The sequence below is a fragment of the Camelus bactrianus genome, chromosome 8, assembly GCF_048773025.1.
Source record: "Camelus bactrianus isolate YW-2024 breed Bactrian camel chromosome 8, ASM4877302v1, whole genome shotgun sequence".
Classification (NCBI taxonomy): Eukaryota; Metazoa; Chordata; class Mammalia; order Artiodactyla; family Camelidae; genus Camelus; species Camelus bactrianus.
Window position 1 is genome coordinate 46,840,623 of NC_133546.1, and position 17,458 is coordinate 46,858,080.

At 39.5% G+C, this 17,458-nt stretch overlaps 1 protein-coding gene across 3 annotated transcripts in view; it reads right to left on the minus strand.

Annotated features, from left to right (window-relative positions):
• The window catches only part of CRYBG1 (crystallin beta-gamma domain containing 1), a 180,542-nt gene that overhangs the window by 84,805 nt on the left and 78,279 nt on the right, over positions 1 to 17,458 (minus strand). For 2 of the 3 annotated variants that reach the window (XM_074368561.1, XM_045524479.2), the window contains exon 2: positions 16,683 to 16,821. In XM_074368561.1, the coding sequence (XP_074224662.1) occupies positions 16,683 to 16,821 (139 nt within the window). Of the gene's footprint in view, positions 1 to 8,159; positions 8,561 to 16,682; positions 16,822 to 17,458 lie in introns of those variants that run through there. The other variant, XM_074368562.1, reaches the window with a different exon arrangement.

The following is a 17,458-nucleotide window of genomic DNA, read 5'->3' on the forward strand; positions in this document are numbered from 1 at the left end:
TTTTGGCTTCTCCTTCTAGATTCATCTTTCTCATAGTGCAGAATACTTTCTTTATAGCTCTTATTTATCTCCTTACCTATGGCTGGCTTTCAGTCAGTTCAGAGCATTGTGTTTACCAGGCATGGGACAAACTGGACAGCAATGACCACACTAACACCCAGGGACAAAGGGAAACTCCCTGTCCCTGAGGAAAAGCCCAGGACTTGGCCTGGCAGCCTGGGTGTTGCACCCCTCTGCCCCACCGGCAATTGTGACAGCTGACTGTCTCCATAGAGGTAGGCTCCACGGGCCTTGGGGAAGAAACAGTTTGTTGACAAAACTGTTTATTACAAAACTGGTTCCTGACCAAATATATTGACTTTCTGTTATGTAAGATATCTGCGAGGAAAGATTTTTTTTTTTTCCTTTTATCGCCATTAACTGGGGCAGTGGATGGGAAGGTTGTGGCACAAGGGAACCAAACAGGTTCTGGACTGGACTGCCTAGGAAACACTGCAGGGATGGCTAATCTCAACAGTTACAAAATTATAGAAAAGAGAACCAATGTCCTGTACTTACAGTGTCAAATTGAAATGAATAAACCAGACCAAATCAAGAAAATTGGACAAAGTGCTGAATACCTACTAAGTATTAAGTGGTCATTAAAAATAAAATAGTTAAGGAAATTAAGTTGAAAGTAAAAAATACAGAGAAACATTTATTCATTTGTTCAACAAAAATTTATCCAGCACCTAGGTGCTCAGAAGGGGGATAGAGCAGTGAACAAGAGACAAAAATATGCTTCCCAGAGTTTACATTGTGAAGGAGAGAGACAGAAAATAACAAGCAAACAAATAAACAGGAAAATACAGAGTAATATGTACTATGCAGATAATTCATGTAGGTTGAAGTGATGGTGACTGAGTGGCCTTTCTGCAAAGGTGACACTTAAGCTTTGAAGGATGAGAAGGAATCAGTCCTTTGAGGACTAGAGGAAGTGTGTTCTAAGCTGGGCTAGTGTCCAGTGACTGCTCGGTGAGGCGGGGACAGACCAAGGGGACATCTGAGTTAGGTAGGGGCAGGGCCAGTTCATGTGTAAAGACAGGAGTTTTCTCTTCTACTTGTGATGAGAAGCCACTGGAGAGTCACAAGCAGAGAAGCAGCAGGATTGGATTCATGCCTTGAAAAGATGACACTGCTGCTCTTGGCAGAAAGGATGGTGCGGGGAAGTACAAAGGAAGGGGGCAGAGAGACCAGTGGGAGGTGACTGTAGGTGGCAGTTATGTCCTTAGACTGTCCTGGAATAATGACTTGCTCCTTGCTGGCAAAGCTAATGACAAATGATCGTGTGTGCGCACCACTTACTTCACGTGTCACATCTACACATCTGCGGGGACATAAAGATACCCCGTTTTTGTGGACTGGGGAAGTTTAGATCACGTGGCATGACAAGAACACAAAGGCCACATAGTACTCTGCACATCTGGATTGCAGACGTATGGTTTTTTTACTCATCCGGGCCCTTCGACAGCCATCACTTTCCTGGTGACTTCTTACCACACTTTGGTCAGCGGTTATGCCAAAACCACACTCTTCCCAATCACCTATTCTCCCTCAGACCCAGTTTTTGGATAGTGACTTCCTTCCCTCCAAAGAAAAGTGAAACCCCTCAGCATGAATCCCTCCTTGTGTCAACTTCAGTCTGATCATTTCCCCTTCATTTGAGAAGCTGTGTCTCTCCTCCTCTCCAAAACTGTGGTCCCCCAGTGCTCAGGATCTGCCTTGCAACCAGCCTGCACCTCCCAAACGGGACCCCCACTCTGAAGCATTGTTAGCACTGCCCCTTCTCCTTTCTCCTCTTTTCAGCTTCTAAAACAGCCTAGCTTGTCCTATCCCAGCTAGCGGCCCTTCTCTCTGTGCCGCTGCCCCTCTGACAGCCCCTCCCTAATCTTCCCCTTCCAGTCTTCTGCTCTCCTTCAGCCTGTAAGTAAACCTCAGGCTCCCCCGCCAGCTCCCAGTGCCCATTTTCCTCTGCTCCTGCAACCGTCAAGAACTGGATGAATTGACTACATTCTTTTTGCCAAATCCATTATCCTCTTCAACTGACCTATTTCTTGAATTCCCTCTTTCAATTTTTACTTTCTACTTGTGTGAACTATGTTTCTCTTTTTAAGTTTAATCATTCATTCTTCCATTTATTCAACCCTTACAGATGACTCCCAGTTATGCATGATTCTGTATTACCCCTCACTGGCATTCTTTCTCCAAACTTATGACAATCTCTTGTGCAAAGCCCATTGGGGCCAGAGTATTTTAAAAGTAAGAATCTTCAGATTTTGGAAAGGTAATATATATATCTCTTTCATAATGCATCATATTCTGTAGCAAAAATGTATGAAAGTTCACTCTAAATGGGATAATTTAGGATACTAAATTGCCTTATAAGAGTTCAGGTCAAATTTTGTTGCCAAATGAGTTTGGGTATCAACTTATCAAAAAAGAAAGAGAAAAGAAAGAAAAGTAAAACAACTGAAAGTTTCCAGCTTCTTATTTGTTCTGATGATTGCCCAAATCTATTTCTTCATGCTGCTCTTTCTGTTATTCTAAAACTTTCTACCTGGTTTTCAAGTTACTACTTCAAAGCCAACATTTTCTAAATAGAACAAATCAATTTTTCCTTCCAAGCAGCCTCCCTTTCTAAAGAATTTCATTTGTCACCAGGAACACCATCTTTCTGGCCTCCTAAACTAAAAACCTTAAAATCTTTCATTCCATCCACTTTTGCTCCTACGTGTAATCTATCATCAGATCTCCTGACTGCAGCCCATTCAACAGCCTCTACCTTAACACAAGCCCTTACTGTTTTAATAGCCTCCTGGGCAGTTTCTGAGATTCCTGTCCCCATCTGCGTTCACTGGGGACACTGCGTTCTCTTTCCTCAACCCTGCCCTTCCATCACACCAGGAATATCAGTGCCACTACTTCTGAAATACTACATTCATCATGAATGCTTCTTTGCTCAAGACGTTACAACAATTTCTGTGTTTAAAGATTGGAACCCACCCCAAACCTACTCCTCAAAATATTCTACTTCCTAAGGTTCCTTTCTGTGCCATTCTCTCTAAGCAAACACATTCTACTTTAGTTAACTTATTGTCTCAGGTATCCAACTATCGCCTTGATTCTGATGCCTTTCCTAATAGTGAGTTAGAACAACACAGTATCATATGTAACTGATATACTGTGTCTTGTTTTTTATCTTAAATAAAATTTGTTTGTTGTTTCTTTTAGGCTTGTTTTAGGGTAAGTTGTTGGTAATTTGTGGGACTGAATTAGAATACTTCCAACAATTCCCTTTTCACTGCCTTCCATTTTTACTGAAAGAAAACACCGCCAAGGTACCTCATTAACAAACGTGAAATGAATAAATAAATAGTACATGTAACAAACATAAGGAACAAAGGATAAGTCATTGGCAGAATGTTAGCACTACAATTGTAGACACACTAGGGACGTTTAGTGAGCTTTGAACGAATGCTGAGCACTTCCGTGTTTGAATCTCTTTCCTTATTTTGTGTACTTTGATCTTCTAGTGTTTCTTTCCTTTTCTACTGCAATCTACCTAATATCATATGTGTGTGTGTGTGTGTGTGTGTGTGTGTGTGTGTGTGTGTATTTACTGGTTAACTTAATGTTTGAATAAATAATACTGCATTTAAGGGCATAACTCAAACTACCTGCTAAAGGTAAATTTACCTGGTTGATCGGCCAATGTTTTTCTTTTTCTTTTATTTTGTGTGTGTGTGTGTATATACATATATATATACTTATTTATTTATTGAAGTATAGTCAGTTTACAATGTTGTGTCAATTTCTGGCATACAGCACAATTCTTCAGTCATACATGAACATACATATGTTCGTTTTCATATTCTTCTTCACCACAGGTCGCTACAAGATATTGAATATAGTTCCCTGTGCTATACAGTATGAACTTGTTTATTTTTTTTATATACTAGTATCTGCAAATCTCGATATTTATGCTGTGAAAATATCTATTGCTCTGTTTAGCACTTTAGATGAAAGTCAAGGAATATTTACTCACAAACTTGAAAATATTTGCTATTTCAAATACCATTTAAAAAAAATGAAGGTAGAGAAGACAACTCATTGCAAGATCAGCTAGCACCATAGGAAGGTCAGAATATCAATTTACTCAACTATCCTCTCCCAATAATTCCAACTTGAGTATCATTCTATTTACTGGCTTTATAAGTGACCAGAAGGAAGTAATCAAGAATATCTTCATCAGATTTATATACGAAACTAGATATTCAGTGTTGCTAATGCTCAGATAGGAATACATTTCAAAACAATTCATGAAATTTAAGAGTGATTCTACAAACTAAAGAAAATTCAGTAGGGACAAGCAGCTCACTCAGGTTGAACGAGTAACTGCAAGGTGTAATAGATAAGTTGGCTAAGTATAAACAGAACAGACAAGACCTATATGGGGTCTTGCATATAAATATTAAGTCAGTGAGAGAATGTAATAAAGTTTCTTTTAAAAGGCAATATGATAATGAGATAAATTAATAAAATTGTTACATAAAATTATAGTTACTAGAGGTGGAAGAACAATATATGTAATCTAGTCCAGTTGTTTTTATGATTTTATCAGCAGTAAAGCATTTTACTCAAAAGAAGTTGTGCCAGGATTCGGCCATATGTAGAAAACAGGTATAAGTGAAGACGATTAGTAAAATGGCCACATTTAGGCTAACAGATTGCTTATTCTTATGCTTGTCCTTACAACAGTCAACTCACAGTTTCAGGCCCATTGTTAAAACTAAAGCTATTGGTCTTACTGTTTCTACTTTATTCCAGTAATCAAAAGCTATAATCATCTTAGTCTCTGAGTCGATCTCGAGGGAGATGGTCACAGAACTGTAACCTTACAAAGTAAGCTAAATACCAAAAAGACCATGCCTTGAGTGCTTACAAGAGATCGAAAAAGTGACAACTGCTGGCCTCTATAGAATTGGTCACCTGGAGGCATCATGATGCCATTCTAAGTCTTCTGATGAGAAAATGATTCTGTTGATTGTTATCGATGATTTATTGTTTGAGCTACGGCTATATTATCACCCTGCCCCACCCCCAAGGTGGGTTTGCAGTTTTGAAGGCACTAGCCTACTATGAGTCCCCTTTGCCCAGCAAAGCAATAAAGCTGCCTCTTTTCTTCTAAGCTCCAAGACCTTGTCTCTGGGTTATTCGGCTCGTCAGGGACAGAGGCCAATCTTTCAGCAACATAAGTAACATCTCTGAGTAAAGACATGGCACGAAGCTGGCAAGCCTGAGTTCCTGTCCCATCCAGCTTTCCATCCATCCCCTCTTCCTGCTGCAGCCTTTGGGGCACATCAGAGGATCCCTAAGGCTCTACAGAGCACTATCTAATCCAACTCTCATCTGCTAATATACAAATATAAAAGCTGATGCCCAGGATGGATAAATAACTTATCCAAGAAAACACAGTTGGTCTAAAGCAGAACTGAAATTAGGGCTCTGGTCTTTTGGCTAATTCAGTGCTTTAAAATTCACTTTTCCAGTTTTGCAATCACATGTGTTGAGTTTTTTCTATATGCCAGACACAGCAATAGGTGTAAATAAGATGTGAATACCTTGCCCTAGTGAAGTCTAGTGGAGAAGAGATACAATTTTTGAATAATAATAATAATATGGAGAAATTACTTGGGATATTATAAAATTCCATGAGAACATGAGAGATATCAGACAATAACAGCTGAGAATTCAAGGAAACTTCATAATTGAGATAATATTTGATTGGAGTTTTAAAGATGAATAGACGTTGATTAGGCATAATTTTTTGCATTCACAGGTACTTACTAGATTACTATAACCAGCTTGGATTACTGCAGTTTTAAAATAAAACAGACAGCCTAAGAAAGGTTTTGTAAATGGGTATTTATCATTGTTATAATGTATATTGTCATATTGTAAGATACCTGAAAAAATTAAATATTTTGATTCCATTATGATGGAACTTCACTTAATTGCTAAACTCACAGAAGTTAATTCTTAGAAGTATTTTTGATATTCCCTTTAGTTATTTTGAGCAAAGCTTATGAGAGAGACCAAGGGCACTGTCCTCGGCACTGGTTTGAATGATACTACTACCAACGGAGATGCTTTAAATTAGGAGTTTAAGCACTGAGGCCAAATCAGTCCCTTCTTCCCTCATTTTCTAAGCTGGCCAATCTTCATTTTAAGATTCTAATAAAACAAAATCAAACAGGAAAAAAGGTCCACATTATTTGGGGTTCTTTTTTGGATCATCTTGGTGAATAGTACGTTCGGGTTTCCAAGTCAGCAGGGAATTAGGGGAGATGGTCCGCTGTTTACTGAGATGACCTAGGCTGCCTTGGAGAGATTTATTTAGGTTGCACTTGTCATAATCACAGAGACCTCTCATAATCACACGTTACCCAGAGGCTCTACGCATTTAAGCTAGTGTTATCTGGTTGTCCTCCAGTCACAAATTTTCCTTCTCTGCCATGTTCTTCTGGCCATTTTTCCCATGTTGCTGGTTGGAAGTCATTAAAAATACCCCCTGGTAGTTGATAATTAACACCCTTCCCCTTTTTCTTTTCATTTTGTATAACTTTTTATTTTGCATTTCACATATTATCCAGTTTCACATTCTCACAGGATCAGCAGTTACAACAGCTACCTCATCTCTCACGTCTGAAAATGGCAAGACAGCCAGGGCTGTGGCCAAAGGCAAAGCACTGATGTGCTCACAGAACAAAAACATTGCACGTTTTTTCCTTCATTTTTTTAAAACTAATGGTCGACTAACATCTAAGCAAAGGACACGAATGTATGTAGAGTGAACTTTTGAACTCTCTATAGATGGCGTTTGACCAAAGCTCCCAAGAGAGAAAGTCATCAGGTACAGTGGCAGAGAGAAACCAAAGCTCTGCTAAGAAGAAAAGACAGTGAAATCAATAGTCATAGGAATAAACACAGAATAATTAAGATACTAAGTCCCTTTCCTCCAGACTTGAGTATAAGCAATAGCTAAGAGGGTCCGTCTGACCGAAGTCTACACAGTGCCAACTTTAACTGTTTTATCCCATCTTCAATTGTCACTTCAGCACATAGATGTTCTTCAAAAGTATATGTGTGTGTGACACACAAATATATATATATATATACACACACACACACACACATATATTTAACTCTATTACCTATTTCATTAAATTATGGGTCATGCTCTAATCAGTACCCTGAGAAAAAACAGTAGGTCAGAAGTACACAAGGCTTGCTTTTTCTAAAGCACATTACAAACCTAGTCTGACATACACATTCTACACATTCCATTCCAGCAGCTTCAAAGCCAGCATGTGCAGAACAAAGCAAATGCCTAATATGACAGGCAGAGAAGAGGGAGATGAATAAGCATCAAAGGTGAGCTCAGGCTGGTGGTGCCGGCCACCCCACACCTTACAAAGTAGCACAGAAGGTCTACATCTAAAACAACACACTGGCTTTACAAACAGGGACTCAGGATATTGAGTGACCATCGGGGTTGAGATCTTGATTCACTCCTCAATCTTAAGACAATATCTCCTGTCAGATTAAGTACACAAAAAGCAATTCTGAGCTGTTGATTCAGAATCTCATACTAATCATTTTACTTCTCAAAGCACCTCTATGTAACTTATTAATATCTGATTCAAATGAGAACTTGGTGTACTGCAAATGAGCCCAGCCCCAAAGGAAAGTGGCTTTGAGAGAATATAAAGTAGCATGGTTCTCTGCCAGCATCAGAGGCTCTGAGAAGCCCAAATTAGAGAGGACCAAGTCTCAGAGCACAGTGCCCGATAGGAGCTACCTTCACTGGCACTGACTTTGCTAGTTAAGCCCTAACCAACTGCAAAAAAAGCCTGTTTAACACTCAGAAAAAAAAGTATCCAGGTGAGCATGTTAATAAGTAGTACCCAGGATACTTTCAAATATTTAAGACTAAAACGGCATTAGCCCTGCAAAACAGTAGTACACAGATTCACAATCACGTACTTTGTGCTCAAATGTTATTAAAGAGACATTGGACAAATCAGTGACTCAGAAGGATTCCCTCAGCAAGGACTTACCTCAAGATCCCGGTCGTAGTACCTGTTTCTGGAATTTTCATATCTGTTCCGGGAGTCGGGGCACCTATTCCGAGAGTCAACACTCCTGCTGCGATTGTTGGCACACCCATTGCACCTGCCGCAGCCGCACCCACAGCAGGTGCGACCCCCCATCAAGGTTCTGGATTGGACCAGTCTTCAGATCTTCCTCAGGAGAGAGTGGTAAGTACTGGGAGAAGAAGTGGAGCATGCAGAGCTACATATACAACCAGACACGGTTCCAAATGGCCCAAATGTCGTCGAGTGCAGGCAGAGGTTCTGTTTTTGACTAAAGAAGGGACTCCCAGTGAGGGATTTCTGACCAAAACAAATATTCTATTGTGATTAGAATATTCAAAAGAAGGTAAGCCCCCAAATTTTCGTCTCTCCAGCCAAAATGATGGTATGATCCTCTATTGATGTCTTCGGGAAAACAAATGAGCATCACTGGCCAGACACTCCTCCTTATTATGGGAATGATGTCACAAGAGATTTAATGTTCCCTAGTACTACATTAGCTAGTAGGAATTCAGTTTGAAATTTAAGGATGTCAGAGAACAATACCAGTAATTACTACTCGCAGAGAGCTTTGTGTATGCCCCGGGCTTTATAACAATTAACCACTCCTCACAGCAAGACCTGATGCCGAGGCCGGGTAATCACCACCCAGGTATTCGTGGCGGAAATGGATCTGCCTAGACTAGCGCTAGAAGCACAATCCCGAAGGACTTTAATTTAAATGTTTTCGGTCCTTGATGCTTTGAGAGTACGATTGTTGTAAATATTTTTAATAGTAAGTGCAAGAAATTCATTTGAACAAAGAGACTGAGACATGCAGGAGCAGAACTGAGGTGAATAAGAGGGAAAAACATTTCAGTTACTATTCTGAGACTGTCATTCAATTCCATTGCACGAGTGACCAAAAAATATTATTTCAGAAGTCCCACTCCTGTTCCCCATCTGCTAGTAAGAGAAGAGAAGCATTTTGTTTTTTCACCACTTAACAGTTTCCCCCAGACAAACCTACCACCCCCACAAACAGACAACAAATTAAAACTCTAACTGGATAGCAGAACACTAAATTATTCAAAAAGAAGAATATAAAAAAGATTAAAATGTTTCATGTAAAGACAAATTTTTTTCCATTCTGAACATCAATGATTATCACCTCATCACAGTATCTTCAGCAAGATTAAACCCAACACGTAAATGAGCAAAAAGCATGAAAAGATAATTCACTGAAGAAATACAAATGGCCAGTAAACATTAAAGAAAAAAAAAAGATCAACCTCACTCTTAGTTGAAGAACTACAAATTTAAACAATGAGATACCAACAGAACAGCAAAGTAAAAAAGATCGATCACATACCACATTTATAAAGTGGTAGGAAAACAGGCACATGATTCACTTTGGTTGGGAGCTTAGGTTGATAAAACCTTTTTATGGACAATTTGACAGTATCTATAATATTTAAAAATGAGTGTGCTTTTGATTCAGTAATTCCATTTCTAGGGAATTTATTCCACAGAAATACCGACAAAAAATAACATAGAGACTGTATTGTTTATAAAAGAAAAAAAGTGGAAATAACTTAAATGTTCACATATAAAGATTGGTAAACTAGAGAGCGTACACCCATCATATTATACGTCTGGAATACTGCTATGTAGCAGTTCAAAGGAGACATGTATAGATGCTGACTTGGAACCATGATCACAAAGATTGCTTAGTGAAAAAATAAACTAGAGAATTGTACACAGGGTATGATCCCCTGTGGTGGGAAAAGCAAGAACAAACTTTATGTAAATGCATAACAAAAAACCCTGAAAGGATACACACCAAACTTGTCACCTTCAAAGGTGATGGGAGAGTTTAAGTCTTTATTTTGTATGTTTCAGACTGTTGGGAAATTTTTTGCAATAAGCTAATATAATATTTAGAAGAAACATAATAAATATATTACCACACTTAAAAAAAAAAGCAAAACTCAAAACCCTACCACAAACAAAGCTTTCCAGTTTGGGTTATGGGGAAATGGACTGGCTGATATGTAGTTATATATATGCAAATAAACAGCACCCAGAGTCACTACCTCAGAAGAAAACAACACACGTTCTTATGGTATAAAAAGAAAACAGATCACTCATTGATTTCTTGCTGCCTCCTGGTGACCATGATACCTTCAAATGCCCAGTATCACAGATAGTTATATAGAGGCTGGATTTCCCCAAAGCTGACTGTACATAGGCAATCAGTCTTCTTCTTAGAAGGCCAGATATTTAGCTTGTATGAGAAAAACAACTGGTTTACCGTATCCTGCCACTTGTAATGCCATTCTTAGGATATTGAAGCAACATTCTCCAGCCTACATAATGAGCAACAATGTGAAACTTCTTATGTAGGAAAGGCCGCTCTTGCTGCACCCAGTAATGCCAGGCTTTTTCGGAGGCAAAGTTCTCCCTGTGCCACTTTGCTCTACCTTGATCTTTGCAACCCCACAGCCTAAGTGCAGGAGGAGGAGAGTGGAGCTATGCTCTAGAAACAGCCATGTTTTCTTTCTGCTGCACACACATGGCTTACTTGTGTACATATGCATTTGGTGCACTTTCCTGCTCTACCTTCAAAGCCTAAATGCATTTAAATTCGTACTAGAGCTGAAATGCTGCATATTTGCAACAGAATTATTTTCGACTACTTTTTACTGAGAATAGACAGCATTTCATTCATGCAAAATGTATAATATTCCAGCCATAAAAATGCAGTCTGACCCTTAGGGTCTCCTCCTAGTCTAGTAAGGAAGGAGACTTGTAAATCAGTATGGAAGTGCTGAGTTCGTGATACACCCGCGGTAAATGAACAAGTTTTCCAGGGCAGGGATCACAGAGTAAGAGCTGTTTGAGCAGGATCATAAAAAGAATGGGTAGAAGTTTGCAGGTAGACAACAAGTGGAAAGACGTTCCAGGCATGGGAAAGAATACACGCAAAGGCAGTAAAATGGTGCAGTAAGGAATTTGGGAGCAGCAGTAGCCTGCTCAGGCAATGCGGCAGGACTGGTACAGTTTACAGACAGTCAGAGAATCATAAAAATTCACACAGGCACACCTAAACTATTTAAATGTAACTTTAATCAAAATATAACTTAAATCATATCTATTTATTCCTCTACCTTCAAAAAATTTTGAATAGGTAATACTTTCACATAGCTCAAAATTCAAAATATGAAAAAGTGCACAGTAAAAAGTCTTGTCCCCCCTGCATCCCCTATCTGCTCTTTTCCCCCTACCTCTATCACAGGTAATTATTACTAGTTTTTCATGCATCCTTCCATCATGTCTTAACGCATCTACAAAGAAAAATGTATATTCGAATCCCCTTTTGACACAAAATGTAACATTATGTCCACATTGCTCTCTATCTTGAATTTTTTTTCCAGCAGTAGATTTAGCCTTTTAGATCAGTACTTATAGAGCACGGAGGGACTCCTGCCATGCAGCAGGTATGGAAAGGGGTGAGAGATTAAAAGCTGGGCACCAGACCTACCTGTGTGGCTAGGACAGGTCCCAGGGTATGGTGGGTAAAAGAATGTCAAGATCTGACTGATGAAGAAAGCAGAGATTTGGGACATGGTAGTTCAGCAGCCTCTAATCACACACTAGAAGGCACATGCAGAGTAATGAAGTGCCAATAGGAAGGTGAAAGGCAGTACTGGAATGGATGGATGATGCTCGTGAGTCCTTCACGAAGTCTCTACTGGGAAGAATTTTTGAATAGGCAATACTTTCACATAGCTCAAAATTCAAAACATGAAAAAGTGCACAGTAAAAAGTCCCTCTCCCACCTTTGTAAATAAATGCTTCAGTCTCAGGATGAGGGTTGGGGGTCAGAACTCGGGATTTCAAAGGTCTTACTTCCTGCAGGATAATTTCAGAACAGTCCTTGGTGAGATTAGAAACCTGGATGATTTGAGACAGAATGTAGCAGCCCAGTGATCAATGTTCATGTACTGTGTCCTAGGCCAACCCAACACTGGAGAAGACACAACTCTGTGCCCCCATGGGATGGGGCAGGTAGAGTGGGGGCAATCAGAGGCCTCTTAAGTACTTCGTATTTTGAACTTGGTCCAGCCTGAGAAATAAGGTAAACCAGGGGATGGGGCATTCAGAGAAAAATCAGTGGGCCCATGTGGAGCAGCTAGAGAGAGAAAGAAAAAGAAGAAATAATGAGCTTGGGATGAGAAATGGGACGTCACCTCTCAAAGTGATTAACTGCCTGGGAAATATAGAAAACAAAAGTGTTAGAAAACGTTTCTGTCTTCTCTGCTACATCGACAAATGCTTGTTGAAATGAATTCTTATCCTTATTGACTAAACTAGAATAACCAGGCTGGAAACTGGAAAGCACTCCACCTTGACAATTATAAGATTAACCGAGCAATGAAAAAGCTGTCAAAAACGATTGTGGTAGAACCAACTCTGAGATAGTTGACACTAAAGCAGATACCTGTCTGTTTTGGATGATTTGGGAGCATTCCAAGTTCAAAAGTGAGACTGGAGATTCACAGATGTCTTCTAAATGACAGGGCAGAGAAGCACTAACAAGAACCAAAATCTGTACAAGTGACTTCTGAAGGACCAACACTGATTTGGCAAAATTTCTTCTCCTCTATAGATTATAGTTGTTTTGTTTTGGGGAGCAGTACTTATTTTTTCTTTTAAAAAGTACTCATACACACACTTATACACATGCACACACACACACACACACACACTTACAGACAATGGGAAATAGAGGCTTTCTCCAGGTCAAGAATGTAAGAATCCAAATGGTGAAAGCAAAGTCGGTTTTTTGCTTGAGTTAATCAAACAATTGCTGTACCAACTTATTCCTTTTTACTTGTTTGAACTTGGCTCCAGAATGATTGAAAATGGTGACAATTTCACATATAATCACTATAGTCAGACACAATTTTCTAGATCAAAATAAGCAACTAGAATTGAAGGGAGATGAAAAGACTTTCATACTAGAAATCATTGAAATTCTCCTAAGGTAATTACTCTCTTTGAAGATGCTAATTTTAATTAGAAATACATTGCTCAGTATTCTTGTTCAATTTTTTTTCTTTAAAGAAATGCTTTAATTAATAAAGGTTGTTCCTACATGTCCTGGAAATATCTCCATGTAGTAGAATTAAGACATGTTCATTTACAAAATAAATTAAGCAGTAAATGTAACGTAAGTACCTAAATAAAGCAAAACACATATTAATCTAAACTGTTAAATCTTTCTTACATGCAAAGAAAGAATTATTCAATGTAATTGTCACATATGTTATACATTTTCACTTAATGATAACACTTCCTTATGCTTTTCTCTCATATGAAAAAAAGTCTGGTAAAAATGTAAATATTTTACACAAACATATCTTCTGCTCTAAAGCTGACTAGAGATTTTATGCAGACATTTAAAGGAAAAATTGTTTTGTATAAATAAATAAAATCCCTGATGATTTGTCCCATCTAAGATTTAAACTCTAATAATATCCTATTTTGATTTGTAGTTGCTCTTTTATTCCTAGTGGATGTATACATGTGGTTGAGAGGCAATCCTATCTTTGTAATTATAAATCCCTATTTTCATTTACACAAGCAGGTATAGCACATGTCTTCTTTTAGCTGAAGGATTCAATGTAGTGTTGTCAGCTCTAAAGAACACCTAAGGGATTTTGACAGCATGTTAAATGAGTAAACAAATACAATAATAGAATCTACAGAACCAAAAAGATGAATATATTCTAATTGTTTTGGGAAAGGCACATGGCTCAACTATAATGCAAATAAAAATCTGAAACATTTGTATGAATAAATAGATATAATTCAGAGGGCTGGATCAACTCAGGAATCTTAAGAAAAACTGATGGCCTTCTGCCTGAGAAAGATGCCAAGGGTGGTCCTGATATAACTGCCTTGTGAATCTGCTGAATCCTGCAGGAAATGACCGGGCTGGTTGTAGAGTGTGGACCAAGAGAAGGGTCCTTTGGAAGGTATGGGAAGTGCTGGCACCATAGCACTCATGGTAGATACGAACGATCAGAATCTACGTGGTGTTAACTTTTGTTTCCTAATACTACTGGCCAGACTGGGGGTGTGGGGGTGTCCTGCACTCCTGAGAGTGGTCTGGTTACTGCTCTCAGCGTGATCTCAAGAGACATAAAGTTGAGAACACATGGGGAGGGAAGAGGAAGTCTGCTCCATGCCTCTTCCTTTCTCCTGGGGCCCTAGTAGAACATGCAGATGAAAAGATCCAGAGAGCCAGAGCCCAGAGTGAGCAGGGGAAGTAAGACGGGTGACAGAGGGGAGAGAGGGAGAGGGAGAGACAGCAGGCAGAGCCGGAAGTGGCCCAGGAGCCGGTGCTTCCTGTTGTGGGTATCTTTCCGTCTCTGACAAGGAGGGCGTGGTGCAGGGAGAGAGCGCAGGCAGTGCCTGGATGACCCCGTTTCAGGTGACAGGTGGACAAAGTGTAGCCAGAACCACACTGCCTCTGCTTGCTCCCTTCTTTGAGTTCCTGCCCTTCTTCTATCTGCCCTGGCTCCCTTCCTACACTGGGCTCCCAGGTCATCTGCTCAGGTTCCAAGCCTCTGCCTTTCTCAGCGGTACCAATGGGCCTCCTCCCCCTGCTCGCCTTCACAGGGCTGAGCTCTCTGGCTTGGCCTTGGGGCCTCTCTCATGGGCTGCCTGGTGCCCAGGGCTCTTTGGCTACAGCCTGGCAGAGCGAGCCAGGGTCGAGGGAGCACATCTCGATGAGATAACAGCACTGTGAAGATACACATTATTGCTGGACTGCAGGCCAAGGGATGGGGCACCGCAGACCCTTCACCGCCATCCGGCTCAGGGAATTTACCTTTTGCCCCAACTTTGAATGCTGCCATCAATTGCTTCCTGGACTTCAGTAAACATCATAGGGTACTTAATGGCATAATCCTTGCAGAAATTTTATGTTATGGAAGGATAAATGTAGGAAACAACTCAAAACTCTACCTAGGGCTAGGGACTGGATTTATCAGGTTTTGTTTCCTGTTATAAAATATTTCCTATAAAGAAAGAATAACAAAATGCAAAACCAATTTGAAAGTAAGTATAAATTACAGTAAGCCAGGTTATTCAATTTTTTTAAATTTAAATTTGATTTTTACATTTCAACATTTAATAAAATTAAGTTTTATATTTCTGTACTTTGATACTACGCTGTTTTGAGTTTGAAAGCATTTTCTGTTGAATTTCCCTATACACTTTTGCTATGTTCTAATAACATATAAAATATGAGCTAATAATCTCATCATGTCCTTTTTTCTTACTGCTTTCCATCACTAAGGATTTTCTTAATTTTTCTTTTTAATTGCAGTAAAATACACGTAACATGCAATTTACCACCTTAACCATTTGAAGTGCACTGTTCGGTAGTGCTAAGTACATTCACACCGCTGTGCATGCAATCTCCAAAAGCTTTCATCTTGTACTAATAAGTAGTTTTTTTTTCAAAAGAGATTATTTTTATTTAAAGAAAACTGAAAGAAATTTATACAGTTAACATATCAACCATTTAAAAATCAATCAATACATTTCATAAAGGAAGGTGAAGTTTAAAAAAAACCAAATCAGCACTGAATTGTCGCAGCTACTGATACTTCTGACACCCGTGGTCAGATTTCTGCCTTGTGCATGGTCATGGGTGTGCAGAACAAAGAAAAGGTTTTAGAGCAGAGGACAAGGAGCCTAAGTGATTATTTTACTTTTAATATATAGGACTACTAAAGCAGATTTCTTTGAGAGGGGGCTTCTTTCACGACAGAGTATCTTTCATTACTAACCCTCGCTGATCTTATAACGAGTTGTAACAAGAAATGCATTATACAACCTTCAAGGCCCAACAGCTAAACCAGCTCTCACACTGTGACTCAAGACTTTATCTCACTTTGCTACCTGCAGGATGAGTACACGAACCGTGTCTTCATGGGCGAAGGAATGCAGTGAACATACACATGCTGCTTCATCTCCCACCTTGGGGAGAACTTTTCTATGTAGGCAATAAAGTCAGAACTCTTTGTGCAAACATCTAGATATTAAGAAGTAACTAACATAGAATAGTAACAACTCTAAATGCCTTACAGAAGGAAGTAGTAAAAATGCTTTTCAAGAGAAAGAACCACTATTTCCAAATACTGATGTCATTTTACTTCGTATACCTTTGAGTTAAAGCACAGCCAGTGTGAAAGGGAAAAAGGCAGGCAAAGGCACCCATGACAATGAGGCAGACCGTATGGAGGCAGCAAAGGGCAAAGATCCAAGCGCAACCCTTGATCCCCATTTATTACCATGGTGCTCTGCCCCTTTTACCAGCTACATTCTTTTTCAGGATGTGTTTTTCAGTCAGACAGAGGTTATTTTACAGTGTGTTAATTCATTAAATTGTTTAGTCATGCAAGCCAAATACTGGAAATGAAGCATTACCTTTTTAGACATTCTGGATTCTGTAGGTAAAGGACCAGGGGCCTCACTGGCGATGTGAAAGAACTGGGACTCCCCACAGTGCAATGTAAATTCTTGGCACTCTCCAGCCACATGGCTGCCACCCACGACCTCCAAAGCTCTGTGAAGAATGGAAACACAGTTAGGTCAACAACCCATCAAGAACGCTGGAAACTCAAGAAGCCCAAAGGCACACTTCCCTGTCATGGGAATCAGCCCAATCAGTCAAAATAATAGGTCCTTCTTCAAAACCTACACAGGATTGTAGATGATCTGTACTCTCATAACACATCTGTACATAAACTTTGATGACTTCACCATGTGGCTAAAACCCTATGCAGAAAACAAATTAGAGATAGATAGGGAGGTAGCTAAACAGCTAGGTGGATAGACAGACTTTGACATGAAGGCAGTACAATTCCATTCTATGTGTTTTTTTTTTTTTTTTTGGTTGCTCTGCTGTCATGCTCTTAAGAAAAGAAAAAGAGATTTGCATGTTTCCTGAATATTGGAAATAAAATGAGAATTCAATCCCAGTTAGGGGAGGGATCTAAGCCGTTCCAGGTAAAGGGAACTGTTCTCAGGATTCGTATTTATTAGACTTAAAAAGAATGGAAACAAATGAAGGCAGAGTGTTTCTAGCAGACACCTGTGGTTGCCTACCCCCAATCCATTTCCTTTATCCAAACCACCAGTCTCACTGCTCTCACCCCCTACAACATACATTTTCTTTGCTAATAACCCTGATTTGGTTCCGA